General features: G+C 38.5%; 1 protein-coding gene across 3 annotated transcripts in view; it reads left to right on the top strand.

Annotated features, from left to right (window-relative positions):
- Positions 1-25,588, top strand: part of SAP130 (Sin3A associated protein 130) — a 52,315-nt gene that overhangs the window by 10,888 nt on the left and 15,839 nt on the right. For all 3 annotated transcript variants that reach the window (XM_036747149.1, XM_036747150.1, XM_036747148.1), the window contains exons 3-12: positions 2,296-2,531; positions 6,948-7,106; positions 7,692-7,803; positions 9,040-9,164; positions 11,438-11,562; positions 12,979-13,126; positions 13,304-13,394; positions 13,697-13,801; positions 22,521-22,662; positions 24,117-24,238. In XM_036747149.1, the coding sequence (XP_036603044.1) occupies positions 2,296-2,531; positions 6,948-7,106; positions 7,692-7,803; positions 9,040-9,164; positions 11,438-11,562; positions 12,979-13,126; positions 13,304-13,394; positions 13,697-13,801; positions 22,521-22,662; positions 24,117-24,238 (1,365 nt within the window). The remainder of the gene's footprint in view (positions 1-2,295; positions 2,532-6,947; positions 7,107-7,691; positions 7,804-9,039; positions 9,165-11,437; positions 11,563-12,978; positions 13,127-13,303; positions 13,395-13,696; positions 13,802-22,520; positions 22,663-24,116; positions 24,239-25,588) is intronic.

Below are 25,588 nucleotides of genomic sequence, written 5' to 3'. Positions count from 1 at the left end.
TATTTTCTCATTCCTTTGAGGGTAACAAGCAAGTTTTGTAAGTTTGTGAAAACCTTTGTTTCTTCCTGTCACATACTTTAAAGATTCTAGCCCAAATACAGTCATTTTTGCCCTTGATCACTTCCTACTGAAATCATCCTTCTCAGTGAATTTATTAAGTGGTAAGGAGATAATCCTCACCTTCTGGGAGTTTACATTTTAATATGGGAGAAAACTTAGCTAAGAGAATGCTGGCTTAGGAGGTATGTTTTGGTCTAGAGCAGGCCATGTGTGGCCCTCTAGGTCATCAAGTATGGCCCTTTGACTGAATCCAAACTTCACAGAACAAATCCCTTTGATAAGGGGCGGGGGGGAGGTGTTCCATCCTCTAGTCCTTTATCTCTCTGCTAGGAGGTGCGTGGCAGGTACATTAGTTATTGTGGAATTGTATGGCTGGTTGGTCAATACGTTGATCAGAGTTCTTAAGTCTTTCAAAGTTGTTTGGTTTTACAGTGTTGTTGTTGTGTAAACTGTCCATTCTGTATCGGTTTACATGTCTTCATAAGTTTCTCTGCAAATCTCTTTCTTCATTTCTTGCAAAGCAGTAATACTCCATTACATTTTTAAAGTTATAACCTTCTTGAGGACAGTAAATGTGGTTTGTAGATTTTTTTATATCTCCCATAGCACCCATGTAGTAAGCATTTAATAAATATTCTTTGAATGACAGTGTTCTAAAACTACATTTTTTAAGAGTTTCAGGGCATTTTCCCTTTTTCTGAGATATGGGAATTTGTCAGATGTGTCTCTGTTTACCTTATCTATAGACTGCATGATTTCAGACTTTAATCAACATGCATCTTTCTGTATTAAAAGGTTGTAAATTTCACTCCATCTATATATGGAAATTTATATCCTCTTGTTTTCTTTTTGTTTCCCTTATCTGTATCTTTTTCAGCTCCATTGTGTTTTTCTTAAATCATATCTTTGAGATATTACAGTGTAGTGTAGTGATTAGAGTACTACACTTGAGTCAGAAAAACCTGTCTCAGCCCTTGCCAGCTGTGTGACCCTGCGCAAGTCACATCAACCTCAGCTAACTCATCTGTAAAGTGGACATAATAATAACCCCTGCCTCACAGGGTGGTTGTGAGGATCAAATCAAATGAGATGTTGTGAGTAAAATACTTATTAATCAACTCATAAACATGAGCTATTACAGTACTCCATATGCAGTTATTAGTGGTTTTGAACATAAGGAGGATATTTTGGCTTTATAATACTCGATGCTGGCATTATTTTGCCGTAATTGGATGAAAGATTTAAAATAGTAAAATACAAAAACCCTGCCTGAGAGAATTAAAGAATAAAAGCAAGAAAATGTTAAAGAAGGCCTGCCTCAAGAAAATGAGTTTCCCATCCTGTCAAATAGCTTTTGTATAATTTATAGCATTATTATTTTTCTATGATAATTTTGGAGCTCTTCCTGAATAGAACAGATTATACATTTAGACATATGCTTAAGTCCTGCATGAGAGTATCCTGGTTTCTTATTTTATATGTAGACTAAGAAATTAGTTATTGGTGCTGTTTTTTACAATATTTAATTTTAAAAAATAAGTTGTATTTGTTTTATTTTTAAGTCATTGTTGGCCATAGAACACGCAAATATGCGTACACTCTGAATCCCCCTTGTAACTAAAAAAGGGGAGCAGAACTGATCTGTAGAGTGACCTCCCTTGTTAGTGGATACACATGATTAGACTCCTGGAATCCCTCACTTCCTCACTTATAGGAGGAAGAAGAGATGTTTCATTGTCTGTTCTCTCGGACCAAAGGTAGTCACTAAAACAACTCAGAATTTATCTTCCTTTTACTATTTTTAATATTTACATTAATGATTATGTATGTTGTAGAAATTCTTTTTTTAAATGTTTATTTATGCCTTTTTGCCTTTACATTATAGTCATTTCTTACCCACCTCTCAAGATTGAACATTACTGTAGTGGGCTTTAAGCCAGGAAGCAATTTTTCTAAGTTTCTCATAGTTTAAATTGTGAAATATTTCCCAAGTAACAAATTCCCATAATGTAGAAATTTTAAATGAGGCAGTACTGAAAAATATAAGTATGGTATCCTGTTAAGTTGTGATTATAGCGAAATGGGCAAATTTCCATGCTGTTTAGGTTCATTGAAGAACTGAGCTACTTGGCAATCCTCAAATCTAATTGGAATGGCATGACAATATTCATTGATTTGTAGAAAATGTAATGTGATGCTAGAGAAACTAATTTTAACCTTTAATGTCTTTATTAGTTAACGATGAATCTAATCGAGATTCAGAAATCACTCCCAGGGAGCACCTGGGCTCCAGTAGTTCTCTACAGTCTCGTGAAGAAAAGCAAGAGCCAGTTGTGGTGCGACCTTATCCACAGGTCCAGATGTTGCCTCCCCATCATGCAGTACCCTCTGGGGCTCCAGTCACCGTCACAGCACCACCACAGCATCTGACTCCAGCAGTACCACTTTCATTTTCAGAGGGACTTATGAAGGTAACTTAAAGGTTCAAATTTCATGTTGAGCCATGACCAGAAAACAGACCTCTAATTTATAGCAGCCTTCCAAACGTCTTTAGACATGTGGCCTTGTAATCATCTCCAACTTTTTATGATTACTCTGCAGTGTTCAGTTGTTTGTTTGTTTCTTGTTGGTGCTGCTTGGCAATTAACACATCAATAGGTTTTTCCCAGATGTTTTCCATTATCGATTTTGAAGTTAATTTCATTCTTAATTTCCCAATCTGATAGCCTTTTATTAGTCCTCACGTTTCTTGACCTGTGGCCGTTAAGTAACAGTTGACCACCCTCTCCTCCCAGATGCTTTCTCTCCTCAAGTTTTTTGTGACGTTGTTTTCTCTCTTGGTGCTCCTGTGTATCTCAGTTTCCTTTGCTGGTTCATCATCCATATTATACCCTTTAACTATGGCTGTATTCAGGCTTCTGTCCTGGGCCATTTTATCTCTACATATTCTCAATCAGTCAGTGCCATGTATACAAAGCACTGGGGGAGGCAAAGAAAGGAAAAATACAGCTGTCTCTGCCCTCAAGTAGCTTACATCCTAATGGGGGACATAAACAGAATGGATGGAGGGTCATCTAGAGGGAAGGCACTAGCAGCCCTCAGAAGTTGGAAGAGATGGGAAGGCCTCCTCCAGGAAGTGGGATTTTAGCTGAGCTTTGTATAAGGCCAGGAAAGCTAAGAGACAGGAGGGAGAACATTTCAAGGTTAGGAGACAGCCAGCGCTGAGGCAGAGATAGGACATATAATGTCATGTTCAGGGAACAGCATTGAAGATACGCAGAGAGGAGTAAGGTGTAAGAAGACTAGAAAGCGGGAAGGGGGCAGGTTGCTATGGACTTTAGGTACTTGATCTTGAGAACAATAGGGAGCCACTGAGTCAAGGGGTGGGTGTGTGGCATAGATAGACCGACTTTTTGGGAAAATCACCTGTGTAGCAGAATGGAGCTTGGACTGGCATGGAAGAAACTTGAGCCAGCTAGACTAATTAGAAAGTTATTGCAGTTGTCCAGGCAAAAGGCAGTCAGGGTCAGCATTGGGGTAGTGACTATGGGAGTGGAGAAAGGGGATGTTAGACATAACTTAGACCAGTGTCAGTTTAGGTTTAATATAAGAAGAAGAAGACGCTTGTAGGTTATTCAGCAGTTAACTAAAGGAGATTTATTAAGCCATAGCAGAAGAAAGCTATCCAACAAGGATGTGCATGGAGGACATCCTGAATTGGTTCGGTGGAGCTAAATTCCTTTGCCTGCGTGGCCCATTGTGGTCTGCCGTGAAGCTTCTTGTGGCTGTTTTGTATTCAGGCAATCAGAAAGTGATGTCAAAAACCCAGACCTTTGGTCCCTGAGAGCCAGTCAAATCTCAAGGATGATTTTAATACTTTTTTTTTTTAAGGAGAAACAAGTGTAACTTTGGTGGGAGAAGGGGTTGGGATATTGTTCCCATTTGTGAGAGGTGTTATTAAGGTAAGAATGACAAGATTTAACAGTAGGTGAGATATGTGTAGTGATTTCAAGCGAGGAGCTGAAGATAACACCAAGGTTATGAGTCTTGTCACTGGGAGAATGGTGGTATCCTCAACAGTAATATCAAAGTTAGAAGGGCTTTGGCAGGAAGAGTTCTGTTTGTTTGGATATTGCTGGGTTCGAGACACTAACAGGTCGTCCAATTTAAGGTATCCAAAATGGGCCTGGAGTTCAGGAGAGTCAAGTCAGTAAGCATTTATTAAGTACCTGTTCTATGCCAGGCACTGTGCTAAATGCTGGGGATTCAAATAAAGGCAAAAATATATTCCCTGATCTCAAGAAGTTCATAGTCTAATGAGGGAAGCAAAATGAAAACATCTATGCACAATAAGATGCAGACAGAGGGAAGACACTGAGGTTAAGAAGAACTGGGAAAGCTGAGACTTGAAGGAAGCCAGGAGATGGAGGTATCAAGGGATGAGAGGGCGAGGGGAGCTTTAAGAAGATGAAAGGAAAATGTTTTGGAATAGTCTCTGTGGTGAGTGGGATAAGAAGTTGATTAGAAAGCTATGGAAGGATTGGCTTGCTACAGTGAGCGTCCAGTTGAGATGATGTTAATATAAATTTGTAATGGACCATGTGAGCACAGTTTTGTGACTTTTCCCAGCTATGTTCAGCAGCACATAATTAGGAGTGAAGGAATGAATTGTGGGAATAATCCAGGATTGGCAAAGTGTAATTTGTGTTAGGAAAAGACAGCAAGGGAGTCAAGAGCAGAGGATTGTTGTTGTTCAGTCGTGTCAGACTCTGCATGGCCCCATTTGGGGTTTTCTTGGCAGAGATACTGAAGTGATTGGACATTTCTTCTCCAGCTCATTTTACAGATGAGGAAACTGAGGCTAACAGGGTTAAGTCACTTGCCTAGGGTCACACAGCTAGGAAGTGTCTGAGGCCGGATTTGAACTCCGGAAGGTGGGTCTTCCTGACTCCAAGCTCAGAGCACTATCTTTTGTACCACCTAGCTGCCTTGATAGTGCAGTTTACTGAAGGGTCAAGATTGGGGAGGGGGCAGAGGGTAGTCAACATAGTTCTGGTGTCCTGAGAAAGAATTAAGGGGTGAAGGAAACTGACGTCATGGTGGAGTTGAAGAACAGATTAGAGGTTATGATGCAGAGGGAAGGATGGAGCAATAAAAGTTTATGATCAGAAAAAGTTTTATAGTCATAATCATAAAAATAGGACAACTATGAATGATGGCAAGATCAAGGGTTGACCATCTCTGTGAGTAGCTTAGGTGGGATGTGGGAGGTCATGGGAATTGAGTAGTGATAATAGCTAGCATTTATTTAGTGCTTTAAGGTTTGACCAGCACTTCATAATTATCTCACTTTATGCTCACAGCAACTCTGGGAAATAGGTCCTATTATCTCCATTTTACAGATGTGGAAACTGAGGCTTAGAGAGGTTATATAACTTGTCCAGGTCACCCAACTTGTAAGTGTCTGAAGCTGGATTTGAACTCAGGTTTTCAGGGTTTCCTGACTCCAGATCTGTAAGTCTTTCCACAGCACCTTCTGCTATCTGCCTTTGGTAGATAAAAGAACTTGGAGGTTAAGTATTTGAGGGAGCAAATTTCTTACTTGATTATCTTAACAGCTACTGTGGGTTTATCATCTCTGCAGCTTTAGTCATCCTCCTGAATTCTAGTTGCTCATCTCCAGTTGCCTTTTGGACACATTTCAAACTGGGTATCTCAGAGACATCTCAAATTCTGCATGTGCAAAACAGAACCTTTTCCTCAAAACCTAACCCTTCCAGAACTTGTCTATTTCTGCTAAAGACCACATTCTTCTAGTCATCCGAGGTTCACTCTGTTGGTGACATGTTCATTTCCTCACTCACTCCCCTTATCAGTCAGTTGCTAGATCTTGTCATCTCTATCTCTACATTTTTCACATCTATCTTCTCCTCTCCACCAAGCAGCTACCACCATATTTTGGGGCCTCATCAACTCTTGCCCAGATTGTGATTATTTCCTCTTTATTGGTCTCCCAGCCTCAGATCTCTTCGACCTCCTCTCTGGCCTTTGCAAAGTGGCCTAAGGCATTTTCCTAAAGCACAGGTCTGACCAGGTTCCTTACTCAAAAAATTTTAGTGGCCCCCAATTACCTATAAGATAAAATATAAACTCGTTAGCCATTGAAACTCTTCACAGCTTGGCCCCATCCTATCTCTCCAGCCTTCTTGTACATCATTCCCCTTCACACCCACCTCAGTCCAGCCAAACTTTCCTTCTTGCTGTTGTCACAAACAACATTCCTCCTCCCTTCTCTGGGCCTTTGCACTAGGTATGGCCCCCTGCCTAGGATGCATTCCCTCCTCAGCACTCACTCCCTCTTGGAGACTTAGTGTCTTCAAACTCAGCTCTAGCACCATCTTCTCTGTGAAGTCTTTCCTCATCTTCCAGATACTTGTACCCTCCCCTCCAAAATTGCCCCATCTCTACTTTACTTGTACCTATGCATCTTCATGTTTTTTGACCAAGAGAGTAAATCTCTTTAAGGGCAGAAATGACTTGATTTTTGCCTTTATGGCCCTCAGCACCTAGCATAGAATCTGGCACATATTGAACAGTTAATCATTGTTGATTGCTTGAAGCCAATGACAATCACATGGGAGTATTTAGTAATTTGGAGTTGTTGGGTTTGGTTTTGTTTTTTTTAACTTCTGAAGACACCCCCTCCCTGAGCTTCATCACTCGAGACAATCCCAGTATCCCTCTGATTCATGTTGGGGTGGGATGACTGTCCCAGTCTTACATACTAATTAAAATGAACTCTGGCTTCCCTTCTAATTTTTGATTTAAGGACTTGGATGAAAGACGAATTTCTCTTGAAAAATTATTGGTATTATTTTTCTTTGCAGCCACCTCTGAAGCCCACCATGCCGAGCCGTCCCATTGCTCCTGCTCCACCTTCTACCCTGTCACTCCCTCCCAAGGTCCCCGGGCAAGTGACCGTGACGATGGAGAGTAGCATCCCTCAAGCTTCAGCCATTCCTGTGGCAACAATCAGTGGACAACAGGTTTTTTCTCTTATTATTTTACAAAATAAGATACCAGGCTATTCTTGATCTTCATTCATTGAATACCAGTGTGGTATATTATATCATATGTCACCTATAAGAGGAAGATGGAAACATACTTGGGAGATGAAGAGCGGGCAGGAGCAGAAATGAGTGGCACATTTTGCTATTGGTTGTTTATTCTTACCTGTTGATAGTTATACTCCAGTGAGTCCAGAAGGGCTTCATAGTAGTAAGGAAGTGTGGGCAAAGAAGAGATCAGGGCCGAAGTAAGTTTTGTCTGGCTAAGATAAACACAGTAGAGTAATAGCAACATCGGGAATGTAGATGACTGTGTATTTAAAACTGCCACATCTTACATGTATCTACATGCATCTTACTAATTAACTAGGCCAAAAGCAGTTGATGAGTTCTTAGAAAATTTATTCATCCAAACCACTTATTAAACCCCTGATTCCAGGTAGTACTTGGCCTTTGCATGCTTACTGTCTGAAAGCGATTCTCCTTCACACAAAGGATTTATAGTCAGCTTTTAGGCTTTAAACAAGCACATTAAATACCTTGTTATTCCTTTTTTTATTGCAGGGACACCCCAGCAATTTGCATCATATTATGACGACAAATGTACAGATGTCCATCATTCGCAGTAGTGCTCCTGGGCCCCCTCTTCACATTGGAGCTTCTCATTTACCTCGAGGTAAATTATGCCACCTTTTGTCCAAAATCTTTTAATAGGACAATCAGACAGACTATTATGATGGCGTGTAGAGTGTTGCACAAAATATCTCAGAGTATTTTTTTTGAAGGATAATGTTTCACACAACAATTCTGTACATTTACATGTAAATTCAAAACTATACCATATTTCTAGCATGTTCCTGTTTTTTGTCCTAAAGTATCAAGTGAATGAATGGCATAATATTGTTGTATATATTTTGTACATTTTCAGTCCTTTATAAACTCTACATAGCTTATAAGCATGGCTCATTTTAATTGATCTTATAACTTTCTTCACCACATACCTGCTCTTCTGGCAATCACTTTCTATAGCAAATAAAGTCAATTGAAAACAGACCATTTTAGTCATGGAAAAAAATGCAAATAATGGTACAGAAGCAAAAAATTAAAACAATTTTTTAGACATTTCTGTAGGCCAGTTTTATTTATAGATGGACCATAACTATTTTGGGTGAATTTTTTTTTTTTTGTCACACATGCTTTCTTTTCCCTCCTAAATTTGAAAACATCCATACTAATAGAGGAATGGCTTAGACAGGAAGATCTGAGTTCAAGTCCTGCCTCTGTGACTGAGCAAATAATAGAACTTCTCAGTACCTGAGGCAACTAGTAACTAGGCAAGCCTAGACTAGACTAGAAATTGCAGAGAAGGTAATGGCTTGCATTGGTATAGGGAATTTCCTCACCTGGGGTTTCCTTCTAGCAGTGAAATCATAGGTCCATAGTAGTTGGTAAATCCATGCCTTTTGAAAAGTTGAAGCATTTTACTATATTGGACTAGCTAATTCTTTCAGTTAAGTACTGAAAGTTTGTTTTTGTCCAGTTGTATCTGACTCTATATGACCCCATGGATATTGTCCATGGGGTTTTTTTGGTAGAGATAGTGGAGTGGTTTGCCATTTCCTTCTCCAATGTGTCTCCATTTTACAGGTGAAGAACTGAGGCAAGGAGGAGTTAAGTGACTTGTGTGGGTGACACAGTAAGTGTCTGAGGCTAGATTTGAATCCAGATCTTCCTGACACTAGGCCCAGTGCTCTATCTGCTACACAACCTAACTTCCTGGTAACTAAGGTTACTTAGCCTATTATCTTTTTTCTAGCATTTTTTTTCCTAATGGATAGAATTGGGCCATTAATTACATTTCTGAGGCATGACAGATCATTTTATTAATTAAGAATGCAATTTTGTATTTTAGGTGCAGCTGCTGCTGCTGTGATGTCCAGTTCTAAGGTAACCACAGTCCTGAGGCCAACTTCACAGTTGCCAAATGCAGCTACAGCTCAGCCAGCAGTACAGCACATCATTCATCAGCCAATTCAGGCAGGTGATGGTCTTGGGAGGGTACTCAAATCAACAGACATATACTGAGTAATTGACCACTACTAGTGGTAGGTGTTCCAGGAAATATAAAGAGGACCACAGCATAGTCTTGATTCTCAAAGAGTTTACATTCTAGTTACAGAGAAAAGACATAACACAAACAGTTAAATATAGACCATAGGTCTTAGAGGAGTTCAGAGGAAGGGATAGAGAGGCTGGGGAGTAGTGTGTTAGGTGAAAGATGAAATGATTGCGAAACCAAAGGTACAAGCATCCAAGCATATTGCTTTATTAAATAATGCATACCAATTGCCCAGTAAATTGGGACCAGTAGCCTTCCTTAGCTATAGCACTGGACCTAGAATACAGGGGGAGACAGATTTTTATGCATTAAAAACAATCAAATAAGACCAATTAATTAAAATAAAATAACCAGGATGCAAAATTAGGTAATCTGTTTTCTGATTAGAAAAAATATTAGGGACTTTCCTAGTTTGGATGGGAAGAATGAATAGGTGCAGTTCTCTGAAATAAGAAAGTGCTTGTATTTAATCAAAGGAACATGGAAACAATAACTAAGACAGGCATATGAGTTGCTTGAAATGTATAAGTGTGAGAAAACTCCTTGCATCAATCATCAGATTTAACAGGATTGCTGATCAGCATAACCCAGGTCCTTAGTTAAGGGTCTCTAAGCAGCAGGCAGCTTCCCAGACATTCAGGGTTAGGTGCAAACAGTGCAATAATATTTTCTCACAGTTCTCACAATTGAATAAAGTTTCCACACAAGACAAAAATTGAACTAGATCCATAATTGAATAGAAAGAAAACTGAACTAACTCCAGCATTGAATCACAAGATGGAGTCAGTGCGGTTCACTCAGTTCCCACTACCACTTGCAGTTCTAATCCCCTCAGTAGCAGGGACCAATTGCTGTAACTTGTGTCCAGAAACACTTGGTGGAGTAATTTTGACCACACATTTTTCACCTGATGTGTTGACTTTAGAATTTCTTCTCTGCATAAGACGGGATTCTAGTGTAAACCAGGTTAGCTAGAGGAAAAGATTTATATAAGAGATTAGGAGCTGATGAAATTAAAGGGTTAATTGGGTCTTTGATTATATGAGACCTTAAATAAAATTTCATTTTATACTGTGGACAGTAAGGAGTCATTTCAGTTTTTTGAGCTGCTGAGGGGTGTTAATACTTATAAGTCTTGTTTTAGGGGGATTGTTAATCTGGTTACTTTGTAAAGAGATAAATTGGCAGGAGGAGAAACCAAAGACAGGCAAATCAGGAGGAAATAATCATCTGCGGGCATAAGGGTCTACATTAGGGTGGTACAATGAGAGTGTAAAGAAAGGGACAAATGGAAGAAACATTGTGGCAAGGATCATAGGACCATACATTTATAGTGGGAAGGGACCTTAGACTGACAAAATTGTCAATCCAACTCCTCATTTTATAATAAGGAAACAGGCCCAGAGAAGTTAAGGGATTTGCTCCAGGTCACTCAGATTATAAATTGTAGAACTAGGATCAAAGGCTAGGTCCTCAGATTTCAAATCTATTTTCTTCTCCCTCCTTCTTCCCCTCTTGCTCCATACTACCTCCCTGGAAGAGGCAGAAATTAAACATGGCTCTTAAGGATTCAAGCTTAGGTGACTGATGAGACAATAAAACATCCTGGGTGTGGGGTATAAAAAGGATAAGTGTAGTTTTAGAACTAACACTGAAAGCTGTAGCTGAATATCCATATGGAAATATCTAGCAGGTAGTAGGCACCCTGGCCTTTCCTGTCCTTCTGAAGAATAGAGTATGCCTTGAAAACTAACTGCTTATTTTGTCTAGCTCTCCAGTGGAGTCTATTTGAAAAGAATCTTGTAATATCACTCCTCAACAGAATGTCTATAGAGGAGAAAACAATAGGTAAATTACAAATCTTGGGACTAGCTCTTGAGTTGTAAGAATGGCAAAGGAGAATTTTGATTGTGGTTATGTTTGGAAATTTGAGCACAAAACTGTCCAAACAAAACTTAGCCCTTGAAATTTTCTGGCTTTTGATGATACTGTTCCATCTATAAGCACCCTGGAAAATCAGTATTTCCTTCTGGTTTCTGAATTTTGGACATTAAACATCACCAAGAAACAGATTTGTTTTTCTGAGCTATGAAAGAATTCTCAGCTTGTCCTTCTAAGTACAGCATTACAAATTCCTTGTTTTACTTTTCATTTTTAAAATTACATACTTTTTTTTTTAATATATTTCCAGTCTCGTCCCCCAGTGACCACCTCAAATACCATCCCTCCTGCTGTGGTAGCAACTGTTTCAGCCACCAGAGCACAGTCTCCAGTCATTACAACAACAGCAGCTCATGCTACTGATTCAACTCTCAGGTGAGTGGAGAACATAAAGACCAAAGTGATATGAAATTGAAAGAGGTTAATATTGTATTTTACAGTACTTGAAGAGCTTGTCTTAATAAAAAATAGTGAAAGGGATCAGCATGAGAAGAATGTATTGCCATGTATTCTACCATTATTCCTAGGCTAGGTTGGACTCTTTAGAGGTGCTGTATGATCCAGTGACAAACGAATGAACTTCTGAAATCTAATCTTAGTTCCAAGTCATCCATAAAACTTTAGGCTGGATGTTTTTGAAAAAGAATTTTTAATGAGTTGAACTTCACATTATTGTTGTAAATTTTTTGTTAAATAAATTTGAGAATTGTTACATAACTGTAAGACTAAACTGAAGCACTTGAATCAGTTATCTTCAAAAGTAGAACAATTTAAGTGTGAGTTTAGAAAAAAGAAGACTGAGAGGGATCAGCAAATTCTAAGTGTCATTTCATTTTCCCTGTATTTCCTATTTAGCTGTTACTTCCCCATAAATAAAAACCATTGGTCTTGATTGAAATACATATACACTGTGCTGCTAATACAAAGACACTGTTTGAAAGACAATCAACTATTAATTATAGGCAGTTACAGTATATAGAATTTGAAATCTACCAATACCCCTAAGCCTCATTTTAACTAGTAAATGGGTTTTCCCCATTTGATTTTTCAACAGAGCCAATGAGAAACAAAAAACCATTCAGCTCTTTATTTCCATAACAGCATAAATGCTTCCAAACTGTTGTGTAAAAACAAACAAATTTAAAGACCTCAAAGATTGATGAATGAACCTCTCTCGAATTTAGTACGTCTTGTTCAGGGGAGTGGGAGTGAAATGTTAATGCCCTGCCCACAATATAAGTGTAAAGAGTAAAAATTAGTAAGTGAACATTTTTGCAAAGTATCTTTTGATTTGTAGCATTGCAGTTAAACACTATAATATATAAATGTTAATAAATCAAAACTTTTAAGATGTCTCCCATCATACCTGTGGAGATAGTTATTTCTCTTTTAAAAATAATAATAGCTAGCATTTATATAGTGCTTTAAGGTCTGGAAATTGCAAGTATCTCATTTTATTCTCAAAACAATCCTGGGGAGTAGGAATCTAGGAAATGCCTTGTTAATGATGACTAAAACTCAATTTAGATGATTGTGATGCATTGGGATAATGTTTTTAATGACACTTCATTGAATTTGAAGAGTACAATTTAGCTAGATATTCATTTCAGTAATCAGATCAAAGGCCTAATGTGGTTTAAAATAAGTTCTTTAGAAATCAAGAAAAATATAGCTCACTCTAATACAGCATAAATGAAAAAATCTAAAGGTCTGATATCTCTCACATTGAAGAGGTATGCCCATGAATCATGTCTTTGAGTGGTCTGTAAATAATGTCTTATGTGTTTTTAGTCGTCCAGCCTTGTCTATCCAGCACCCACCTTCTGCAGCAATTAGCATTCAGCGTCCTGCACAATCAAGGGATGCAACAACCAGAATCACATTACCATCACATCCAGCTATCGGCACACCAAAACAGCAGCTTCATACCATGGCTCAGGTAAAACTTTAGGGTGAACCCTAATTTAACATCTTGTTTATTGGTCCAAAATCAGGATATTAAAGTCATCAGTCATGATCTGCTTATTCTCAGAGTCTATTTGATTTTAAATTGGAACAGAATAGAAAATATTCCTGATTAGCACAATTCTGTGTTGTTTTGTTTACTCTTCTATAGAAGACTATCTTCAGTAGTGGTACACCAGTGGCAGCAGCAACCGTGGCACCCATTTTGGCCACCAACACCATTCCCTCAGCAACTACAGCTGGTAAATGTCAACATTCTATGTTGGTATCCCCACTTTCTCTTTAAAATAGTAGGAAAGGATGAAGGGGGTGGGGAGAAGAGAGAGAATTTAGAATTGAAAATTTAAAAATTATATATTCTCCAAAAAAAAGAAAAGTAAGTAAAGTAAGTTTATTTTCTTTAACAGACCTTTTCCTACCTACTTTTAGGATGATTTGAGTATTTGAATTCTAGTTCAGTCCCAACCCCCATATTGGTGTTTCTCTAATTTCAAAATATAAGGATAGTAGAAATAGTTGTTTAGGATTTATTTTTTCTTTCCAGGATCTGTGTCACACACACAAGCCCCCACAAGTACAATTGTCACCATGACCATGCCCTCTCATTCGTCTCATGCTACTGCAGTGACCACCTCAAATATTCCAGTTGGTAAGTGTCTTGAAGAGGGGGGAAAAGGAAAGTTTAAAAGAATTCTCTTGGGACATTCTGACAAAGCCACTATTTTCTTGGTCAATCTATGTCAGTTTTAGCAGATGGCTCTAATTTATTTTTGTATTCTTTTGAAACATTCAATGGTTGCGATAAGGAACATCTTGGAGGATAATTAAAACTTTTGACCAATCTATAAACTTTGATATAGTCATTAATCTTATTTTTCTTCCTCATTAACTCCTCTCCTTCAGCACACCCTCCAAAAGATGTTGCAGCCAATTTTTACATACTAAAGAATCAGCTACCATAGTAAATTAATATGGCTAGTACTGAAGTTATAGTTGTTAAAGCATTAAAACTTTTATAGATAATGCAATAAAGGGCAGCACTGGACAGTAAGTAACCCAAATTCTAGTTTGAGCAGTGCTAACTTAGGCCAGTTTATATAAATTTATCTGTAGTTTAGTTTTATCCAGCTACAAAAATGGAACAAAATTGGTTTAAAAATTGATAGGCAAGAGGCAGCTAGGTGGCGCAGTGAGGAGAGCACCAGCTCTGGAGTCAGGAGGACCTGAGTTCAAATTCAGCCTCAGACACTTGACACACTAGCTGTGTGACCTTGGGCAAGTCACTTAACTCCAATTGCCCTGCCTTCCCCCCTCCAAAAAAATTTTTTTTTTAATTGATAGGCAAAAAGTGTCTTGTAGAGGACAAAAGTTAGAATCACCTAGGTAGAAAAGTATTGGTCTCCTACTCCTCAGAATCAATAGGTTTAAAATACTGGATATGTTTAATGGCTCAAATATTATATTATCAGTTGGGACTTGAAGTCATTTTCTGGTAGTGTCACATACTTGGTTATAAATTTTTCTGCTATTTCTTTACCTATCAGAACAACTATAGTATATTTAACATACAGACCAGTCAGAAGGCTGTTATAGTAGTCTAGGTAAAAGGGGATAAGAATCTAGCATTGTGTCTATGAATAGAGAGAAGGGGATATATATATATATATATGAGATGTTATGAAGGTTAGGAACAAGATTTGATAATAGATTGGATATGTAGGGTGTGTGTGACAGTGAGTTGTTGATTATGATACCATCTTAGTAGGGCTGTGGATCTAAGAAAATGGTGCTGTCCTTAACAGTGATAGGGAATTTTAGGACTGGAGGGGTTTTGAGGAGAAGATAATGAGGTCTGTTTTGACATGAGTTTGATATATCTACAGAACATCCAGTTTGAGATGTCCAGGAGGGAGTTGGAGATGATTAACAGAGAGCTAGGTACAGCCATTTCTCACTTAATGTAAGTGGCCCCACCCCCTCTGTAGCCAGAGAGGCTTCCCAAGCCCTGAAGCCAGGACCACTGGCCAGGCGCTGCACCAGTGCTATTTGCAATGTGATTTACTTAAAGTGAGGGTTCTCCACATATGGATATGGGCCTCGTTTGCATATAGATGATAATTGAACCTATGGGAACTGATATGATCATCAAGTGACAAAGTATTGAGTGGAAAGAGAAGGGGCCAAGGACCCCACAGACAAACCCAGGAGGAAATGGCCATCCAAAGTGCCAGATGCTGCAGAGAGGTCAAGGGGGATCAAGTCTGAGAAAGGGACATTAGATTAGGCAGTAGCCTCATTTATTTATTTATTTGTTTATTTGATATTTTTAGTTTTCAGCATTAATTTTCACAAGAGTTTAAATTACAAATTTTCTCCCCATTTCTACCCTCCCCCCACTCCAAGATGGCATATATTCCGATTGCCCTGTTACCCACTCAGCCTCCCTTCTGTCACCCCACTCCCCCTCATCCCCCTTTCCCTTACTTTCTTGTAGGGCAAGATAGATTTCTATGCCCCATTGCCTGTATATCTTATTTCCTAGTTGCATGCAAAAACTTTTTTTTTTTTTAACATCTGCTTTTAAAACTTTGAGTTCCAAATTCTCTCCCCTCTTCCCTCCCCACCCACCCTGCCTAAGAAGGCAAGCAATTCAACATAGGCCACATGTGTATCATTATGCAAAACCCTTCCACAATACTCGTATTGTGAAAGACTAACTGTATTTTGCTCCTTCCTATCCTGTCCCCCTTTATTCAGTTTTCTCCCTTGACCCTGTCCCTTTTCAAAAGTGTTTGCTTTTGATTACCTGTGCCCCTTATCTGCCCTCCCTTCTATTGTCCCCTCTTTTTTATCTCCTTCCTCCTTCTTTTCTGTGGGATAAGATACCCAATTGAGTGTGCATGGTATTCCCTCCTCAGGTCAAATCCGATGAGAGCAAGATTCACTCATTTCCCCTTACCTGCCCCCTCTTCCCTTCCTACAGAACTGTTTTTTCTTGCCACTTTTATGTGAGATAATTTACCCTATTCTATCTCTCCCTTTCTCCCTCTCTCAATATATTCCTCTCTCATCCTTTAATTTAATTTAATTTTTTTTAGATATCACCCCTTCATATTCAACTCACCCTGTGCCCTCTGTCTATATACATATATATATGTGTGTGTATATATGTATATATATATATATATATATATATATATATATATGTAAATTCCCTTCAGCTACCCTAATACTGAGGTCTCATGAATTTTATGTATCATCTTTCCATGTAGCAATGTAAACAAAACAGTTCAACTTTAATAAGTCCCTTAGGATTTCTCTTGCTTGTTTATGTTTTCATGCTTCTCCTGATTCTTGTGTTTGAAAGTCAAATTTTCTATTCAGCTCTGGTCTTTTCACTGAGAAAGCTTGAAAGTCCTCCAGTTTATTGAAAGTCCATATTTTGCCTTGGAGCATGATACTCAGTTTTGCTGGGTAGATGATTCTTGGTTTTAATCTTAGCTCCATTGACCTCTGGAACTTAGCAAGTCATTGACTTGTTTTTCATGGTTTTCTCACATCCTTCTCATTTCTCTTCCCAATTTTGCCTCTACTTCTCTAACTTGCTTTTCCAAATCCTTTTTGCGCTCTTCCATGGCCTGAGACCAGTTCATGTTTTTCTTGGAGGCTTTTGATGTAGGCTCTTTGACTTTGTTGACTTCTTCTGGCTGTATGTTTTGGTCTTCCTTGTCACCAAAGAAAGATTCCAAAGTCTGAGTTTGAGTCTGCATCCTTTTTTGCTGCCTGTTCATGTTCCCAGCCAACTACTTGACCCTTGAGGTCAAGTTATATCCTTGGGGTATAACTGCTTGTAGAATACTTTGTCCCAAGCTTGAGGGGCTTCACTGTTGTTTTCGGAGCTATTTCTGCACAGCAAGCTCTGCCACACCAGCAGTCTTCCTCCCCCCAAGAACTGCCAACATGGACCAGACTCAGCAACTGCAGCTGTAGTTCTGTAACTGTACTTCCTCCACTGCCCCTGGGGTGGTGGCCGAACCACGAACTCCTTTCACTCTGTCCCCTGCAGTTTTTCCCACTAACCTCTGTTGTCTTTGGTGTTTGTGGGTTGAGAAGTCTGGTAACTGCCACAGCTCACTGATTCAGGGCACTAGGGCCTGTTCTGCCCAGCTCCTGGTCTGGTTAGTCCAGGCACAGCCCACACTGGGCTCTGCTCCCCTCTGCTCCCAGCTCAATGTGATAGACCTTACCCAGCGACCATCCAGGCTGTCCTGGGCTGGAGCCCTGCTTCCCTCTGCTATTTTGTGGGTTCTACAGTTCTAGAATTTGTTCAGAGCTGTGTTTTATCAGTGTTTGGAGGGTGCTGAGGGAGAGCCCTAGGCAAGTCCCTGCTTTCCAGCTGCCATCTTGGCTCTGCTCCTGGCAGTAGCCTTATTAAAGTGAGTGGCATGGTTCATGACATAGACATACATACTAGTACATAGAACTCTGCTTGATGTGCTCTAAAAATATTTACTTTTTCTCTTTTCTGGGTGAGCCTTCTTATCTCTCTTGACCCTTTTTTGGGGGGTGGCGGTTGGGATGAGGTATTTTTGCCTCTCATAGTGACCTCCTATCCAGTGCTATCCCCAAGGATAACACTCTTACTCCTAGGACAAGGTCAGATGGTACAAGTGCTAAGGATACAGCCTTTCTGTTGGGCCTGGCCCACCTATAAGAAACCTTAAACCTGGGACAGTACCACTTCTGCTACCTCCTCAGGTTCCAGTACTGCCAACCCAGCAGGAGGAAACTGTGGCTCACTCTACCATCTCTGGGCCTTGGCCCACTTAGTTATAAGCTATTGTGTTATGTGGTATAAATTATATTATTATTCTGATATCTTTTAGCTCCTTAGAAATACATGGCTATGCCTAACACTAAAATATCAGTCATTTTTAGCTCATTATAAAATTGTCCTTTTTTATGAAATTTTTAATGTTCTATTATAAAATTATCCTTTTACTTCATGCCTGTACATTAAGATGCAAATTAAAACTAATGATAAATTTTCAGACACTTCATATAAAACTGTAGGTATGATTGATTATGTTGGATGAACTCTATGAAAATCTTTTATAAGGGCAGTTTGTTTTAGTGCTATCACTTTCAGTTTACCATTTGCTTCCCTAAATTATCCCCATGTAACCACAGTAGAAGTAGCTGAAGAAGTAACAACACTAGTAGTCAGACAGATAGTCATACAAACACTGCAGCTGGAATAGAACAGAACTGCTAGCTTTCATTTACATGTCTAATATTTCTGTAATATTGACTTATTGTGTTTTGACCTTTAAGATTTCATTGAATTCTAAATACCCTAAAGATTTATATCAGTAGTCACCAAATAGCCCTTTAAATAAAGAAATCTGCTACTTAATGTTCATTATCTTCTGATTCCCTCAATCATTTGACTAGTTGTGAATAAAAATGTCTTCTGTGATTAGATTTCATACCTTTGATCTTACTCTAGTAAACTACATGTTTGTTTGATAAGTTTGCTTTTTATGAGACCTGGTGGGGTTTTTCTTTTTTTTTTCTTTTGTTTTGAACATAATCATGAGAGAGACGGAGGGAGGGAGGGAGGGAGAGAGAGAGAGAGAGAGAGAGAGAGAGAGAGAGAGGAGAACATTTCCATATTCACAACAGAATACAAAAAGGATTGCATATAAAACTGAATTTCCATTTCATACTGCTTGGTTTTCTTTTAAAGTACATAACACTGTACATTATTTTGAAGAACTGTCCTATTTGTCTATATTTTCTTTTGTTCTGCACATTTAAAAAAATGTTTAAATGGTCCTCTTTTTTGGGCATCAGTATTCCTAACTCTACCCACCCCGGTCCCACAATTAAAAAACTAAGAAAAGGACCAAAAAAAAAAAAAAAAAAACTTGTAAAAAAATTAAGCAAAGTCAAGCAAAATGAATCCATATGGTGGCCATGTTCAGAAATATAGTATTTCTCTTAGTGCACCTTCAGTGTACATCACCCCATTTTCATGAGGTATGTTTAACATGTTTTATCATAGGTCCTCTGGAGACATGGTTGGTCATTTTGCATCAATCAGAGCTAAGTCTTTCAAAGTTGTGTTGACCTTAAATAAATTGTACTCTTTGTTCTACTCACTTCATTCTATATCAGTTCATACAACCCAGGATTCTCTATAGTAGTCTTGCCATTTCATTATCATTGCAATAATTTTACATTCATGTAACCACTCTTTGTTCAGCCATTCCCCAATTGAGAGGCATACCCTTAGAGTCTAGTTGTTTTGCTTTCTTTCTTTCCCTTTTAAATTCTCTTTCAGGACCAGGAAATTTGTTTTGCATGCAAACATTCCCTCTCTGCCTTCCCTCTTGATTATGCCTCCCATCTTTACTTGTTTCACTGTCCTTTGATGTATTCATGCATGTGGCTATCTGTCTATGTAAAGCCCCGTTTTGCCATTTCAGATAGCCTGCTGCTCTCACCACCTCCTCCTGGTTTGTATCCCCTTTCTTCATTCCACCCCATTTATAAGAAATAGCAAGTTCTGTCCCCTTCTATTCATCTACACTAGTGTATTCCTTTTATTCTCTTTTTCTCCCTCTCCAAATCTTCAGAATAGAACCAATCTGCCCCCAGGACCTCCATTTTTCTTCTTTAGCTCTCTAAATACTCTGAATACATTTAAGTCATGAAGGGGTACTTGTTTTTCTCCCCAGTATTAGAATTAGATTATCAAACAGCTCCTTCCTGTTGCTCAAATAAGTTTACCTTTCTTGGTTTCTCTGAATTTTTGTGTTTGTATTTCAGTGTTCCTCGTAAACTTTGATCTTTTCATCAGAAATGCTTGAAACTCAAATACTCTACTAAATGTCTCTTTTTCCCCTATAGAATTATGCTTAGCTTTGTTGGGGAAATTATTTTTGGTTGTAAGTCTCAGTCTTTTGCCTTTTATATTCCAAGGTCTTTTCTCTTTTACAGTAGAAACTGCTAGGTCTTGTGATCCCTGCTAAGGTTCCTCGGTATTTGAATTCCTTCTTTTTGTATGCTTGCATTGTTTTTCCTTTGTCGTGGAAACTTTACTTTTTGACTTTGATATTCCTGGGATTTAGAGCATCATAATATTGTACCATATTATTGTATATCCACTACAGAAATATCCCCCTCATTTGAAAGGAGGCTATACTTTAAATATACTCTTTGAAATATGAACTTTAAAATATACTTTGTTTTTTTCCTTTTTCAACTTGGCAAATACTTGTTAAGTACATACTGTGGGAAAGGCACTGCCAGGCACCAGGGATAAAAAGTGCCTTCCCTCAAGGAATTTACATCTAGTTGGGAGTTATATCATATACAAGTAATGTGCATAGATGTCAAACAGGTGTAAGGGAATCAGGGAAATTCGAATCACTTGTAGGTGGGAGATTCAAGGTAGTCATCTTGGAGGAAGCAGCCTCTGAATTGGGCCTAAATGATAAAGGTGTGTTTCATCAGCTTAAAAAAAAGGAGGAGACCGACATTGTATTCTAAGCATAGGAAAGGTTGCATCCAGGAGGTGTGGAAACAGGAGAGGAGGCAAAACAAAGTCAAGGAACAGTGAATAAGGTAACTTTAGTCCAGGGGAGTTGGAACAAAGAAGATATGAAGGTAAATAGGAAGTAAAGAAGACTGAAAAGGTAGCCAGGAACACAGATAAGTGCCAGTCTCTTAAATCCTATTTCAGTAACACTTTAAGGTTTACAAAATACTTGCCTCACAACTGGTCTTTAAGTTAGTACTTTACAGATAAGGAAACTGAGAATTATAGAGATTAAATGACTTAACTACACACATCCCACTAGTATCATTAACCAGGACCAGAATTCAAGGACAAGAATTCTCTTGATTCCAGGACTAGTGTCCTTTCATTACACCTTACTGCTTGAGAGTGTGTCTATTTAGTAAGCAAAGGAAAGCTACTCCAGGTCTTTGAGGTAGGGAGAATGTTATTGGGTATTTACATTAGGAACATTCCTTTGGAATGTGAAGGAAGAGTTGGAGAAACTGGAGGCAGGAGGCCAAGTTGAAGGTCTCTTTAACTTTATCCAGAGAGTCCTCACTTGAAAAAGATCTTAAAGGTTATCTGGTACATCCTGTACCTGAACAGGAATCCCAGCTTCAGCATCCCATGAGGTGGTCATCCAAGTTTCATTTGACAGTCTCTAGTGATGGGGAACTCACCAGTGTAGAGGTAGCACATTCCACTTTTGAAAAGCAATAGTTCTTTTACACATACGTACATATTTGTGTGTGTATCTATATATACACATATATGTGTAGAAATATAGATGTATCCTTATATTGAACTGCAATTTACCTTTCTGCAGCTTCCACTCATTGATGCTAATTCTGCCTTCTGGATTAAATAGAACAAGGCTAATCATTTTTCTCTAAAACAACCCTTCACATACTTGAAAACAGCTATCATGGTCTCCTCAGTCTTAGCATTCCCAGTTCCTTCAGCTGATCTTGTGTAGAATGATTTCCAATCTCACAATTTTGGATGCCCTTCTCCAGTTTGTCAATGTTCTTGGTAAAATGTGGTATTGTAAACTGGGCACAATACTGGTGGTCTGACCAAAGTTACAGTGAAACCACCAGCATTCATACTATGCCTAATTTTAAGGTAGCCTAGGATCTTATTAATTATTTTGACTGGGTACTGACATTATTATGAGTTTTAAGCCACTAAAACCCCCAAGTCCTTTTCACACGAACTGTCATCTAGCCAAGTTTCCTCCATCCTGTTAACTGTATGATTTATTTTATACAAAAAAATTCAACTGTAGGACTTCATTTATCCTTATTAAATTTTGGTTTACTAAATTTAGATTTACCCAATTGTTCTAGTCTGTTGATATCTTTTGGTGTCCTAATTCTGTTTTCTAACTCTGTTGTTTTAGAAAAGGGTGAAAGGGACACTGCAGTGGTCTTCATATTTTTTGGTCTCAAAACTCCTTCATACTCTTAACAATTATTAAGGACCCCTGAAGAGCTTTTGCTTATTCCTGTATTAGAAATTAAAATGTCTTAGTATTGTTATGAAAATAGTTTTGACTAGCAGACCACCAGAAGGGTTTTAGAGACTCCAAAGGAGTCTTTGAAGCACATTTTTAGAAACATTGTAATAATAGATTTTTGAGCATTAATGACATTTATTAGAAATTTTTTCCTTGCCCCTTGTTAGTAAAATAATCATGCTCCACGTGCTTGCCTCTGGGATTCAGGTGTTTCTACTAGACATTACTAGTACTGTTTCCTTGGGAACAATAAATGAAGGCCCTGTTTTATTTTCTTCATAGCTAAGGTAGTCCCTCAGCAGATCACACACACTTCTCCCCGGATCCAGCCAGATTATCCAGCGGAGAGGAGTAGCCTTATCCCTATACCTGGACATCGGGCCTCTCCAAATCCTGTTGCAATGGAAACCAGAAATGACAACAGGTAAGTGTAAAGCTCTGTACATACTTTAGTTGGTTTTTTTTTTCATTGTTATGGTATTTTAAAATCAGAAGACACAAAATAGCATGTAGATTTTAGATGTTGGTGTTGTGCATGTGGGACTGTTTTAGTAAAACTCCCCTGAATTAACTGACAAATTTCCATGTATGAGAAATGTCACTGGTCACGTGGGGATATGTATATGGTTTTAAAATATTTAGTCAAAAATACCAAAATCTAGACATTTTAAGGTAGTACATTAAGCTTGAGCAGGTGATTGAAAGTATATTCCACAAAATCTCTACAAGTAACAATAATAATGAATACTAAAAAGTTACTTTACATGACAGCAGGAAAGTCAATGTGAAATACTATTCATGTATCTATGATAGTTCAGTCTAGTAAATCTATATGAATATATATACACAAAATTATAAGTAGGAAATATTAAATTACTTAAATGTTACTTAAATGCTTTTAATTTAACATTTTTAGAGCCAAACAGTTCACTTAGATGTTTTATAGGTATAAAGGTTTTTATCTCAAGAAGGCTTATGATCCCTTCATAGCTCCTGGATCCCTTAAATAGTCCATCTTGAGCCTTTCACTTGAACTTCTTTTTCTAAGGTGGTTACTTTTCCATGTCTGTGATCACATATTCCTTATCAGTGTATGGATACACTGAGAAACATCCTGTTAACCATCATAAGACGTGAAACTTAAGGGGAAAAAAAGTACCTTCTCATCAGGAAAATGTCAGGGATCTCTTACTTTTAGGCTAGTGAAACAAAACTGACATCAAAGCTTTTATAGTAAACAAAATTTGCTGGATGTTTTGGGCCTTATGCTTTTATCAACTTTTTCATCTATATTTTCGTCTTGTGAACCTTTTAAGAAGTGGCACAGCTTTTTAAAAAAAATGTTTTAAAGGAATAAACATTGAGAGGGAATTTTTTTAAAAGAATACATTTCTATGATAAGTAATAGAAACCATTCAAGATCAAAGGTGTAGGGGCAGCTAGGTGGCACAGTGAGTAGAGCACAGGCCCTAGAGTCAGGAGGACCTCAGTTCAAATCCAGCCTCAGACACGTGACATACTTATTAGCTGTGTGACCTTGGGGAAGTCACTTAACCCCAATTGCCCTGCCTTCCCCCCTCCAAAAAAAAAAAAAAGAGCAAAGGTGTAGCTGTAATTACACAGTGACACCACAGGAGTGAAATGTCTTCAAAAGAGAGCTAAGTATTCAAAGGATTGAAATGTGAACAGGAAGAAATGAACAGTTTTGATAGGAACCAAGTTTTCTGAATTGGCCACAAACAAAATGAGAAAATACTTCAGACTAGTAGTGTGTTGGTATAGTATTTAGGGGCAAAGTAGTAGTCATCCTGGGACTGAGGGAGGGGACGGTTGAATAGGCATATGGAATATTTTGAAATTTTTCTTCTCTACCTCTAGGCAATCTGTTCCTGTCCAGTTCCAGTACTTTTTGCCAACATACCCACCCTCTGCGTACCCATTGACTGCACACACATATACCCCCATCACAAGTTCAGTGTCCACTATCCGACAATATCCAGGTAAGAACTATTCCCTTAAATTTTTTCAAAATGTTATGGTTTTCATGTACATAAATCAGGCCTTACTGGATTGGGCAGGGGGTGAGAGGGAGTTGTGGAGCACTCAAGACTTTATGGCATCAGTTCCTAAGGTTCAGATGTGGATTTTTAAGGAAGAGCAACATAGCCCACAGAGCAAGCCAATCCTTTAGCTACAGGTTATTGATACTAAAAACTGAGCTGAGACTAAGTGATGATGCAGCTAGAAGGTATAGCCTCTGTCTACTTCCTAGATACTTAGGAGGTCAGTTTTTTCCTATTTCTGAAAGACAGAAGCATGGAGATTCTGGAAAATAACCAACCTAGCATAAATAACTGCAGCCTGGTTACTAGGGATGTGTGAAGAACAGCCGGCGTTGGTTTTTTTTTTTTATTCAAGGATAAACGGGGAGCTGGCACCTTTCCAAAGATACTGCCATAAGATAAAGAGAATCCTCCCTCCTTGGGAGCTAGGGTGTTAAAGACAGCCTGGGTTCACATCCTGCCCCTGACCTCACTATGTGGCCCTGGACGCATCACTTAATCTCTCTGGCAAATGGGCACAATAATGATAACTTTATTGTAATTGAATATGTAATGATAGAAATATTGTATCTAGTTTCTGACACCAGCTGTGTGACCCTGGGCGAGTCACTCAATTTCTGCTTGCCTCGGTATCCCCGACTGACAAATCAGAATGATAACAGCACCTACTTCCCAAGGTTGTTGTGTGAGGGTCAAACGAGAGAACAATTGTAAAGCATGCAGCACAGTGCCTAACACGTATAGGCACTTTAAAAATGCTATTCCCTTTTCCAACCTGTTCCGTTGAATGACTATTAGAAGCACAAACGAAATTTGGTAAGGCATGTAAAATGTTTTGTAAATCCTTCATTTCTCACCAAATGTCCCCTAGTGTGATGCTGCTGCTAATGATGCCAGTCATAAGCAAGTCAGTTAAGAAGGTATACCCAGATTGGTGCAGTACCTTTAGTGCCTTGTGGCTGTACCGTATCAATCTATCAGTCCCAACACTATGTATATCTTCCCCTACCCTCATGGAGAAAAGGGTAAAGTTTGACCAACTTTAATCATTATTAGAGGAAAAATTAACTTTATCCTCCTATTTTTAAATACTAGTTAAAAGTATTCAAATGCTGGCTAAAATATCAAAATGTTAGCTGTGATCATTCATAATATCACCAGCCCCATGGACATAATGCCAAAAATGCAAAAGGAAGGAAGTATCATGGATGACCTAAATTATAGATACAAGATATTTGATCATCTGTCAAGTTGATTTTTGTCAGACTGTAACATTCCCAAAACCTG

The sequence above is a fragment of the Trichosurus vulpecula genome, chromosome 2, assembly GCF_011100635.1.
Source record: "Trichosurus vulpecula isolate mTriVul1 chromosome 2, mTriVul1.pri, whole genome shotgun sequence".
NCBI classification, from domain to species: Eukaryota; Metazoa; Chordata; class Mammalia; order Diprotodontia; family Phalangeridae; genus Trichosurus; species Trichosurus vulpecula.
The sequence above is the reverse complement of the archived record's forward strand: the minus strand, read 5'-3'. Positions and strand labels throughout refer to the sequence as shown.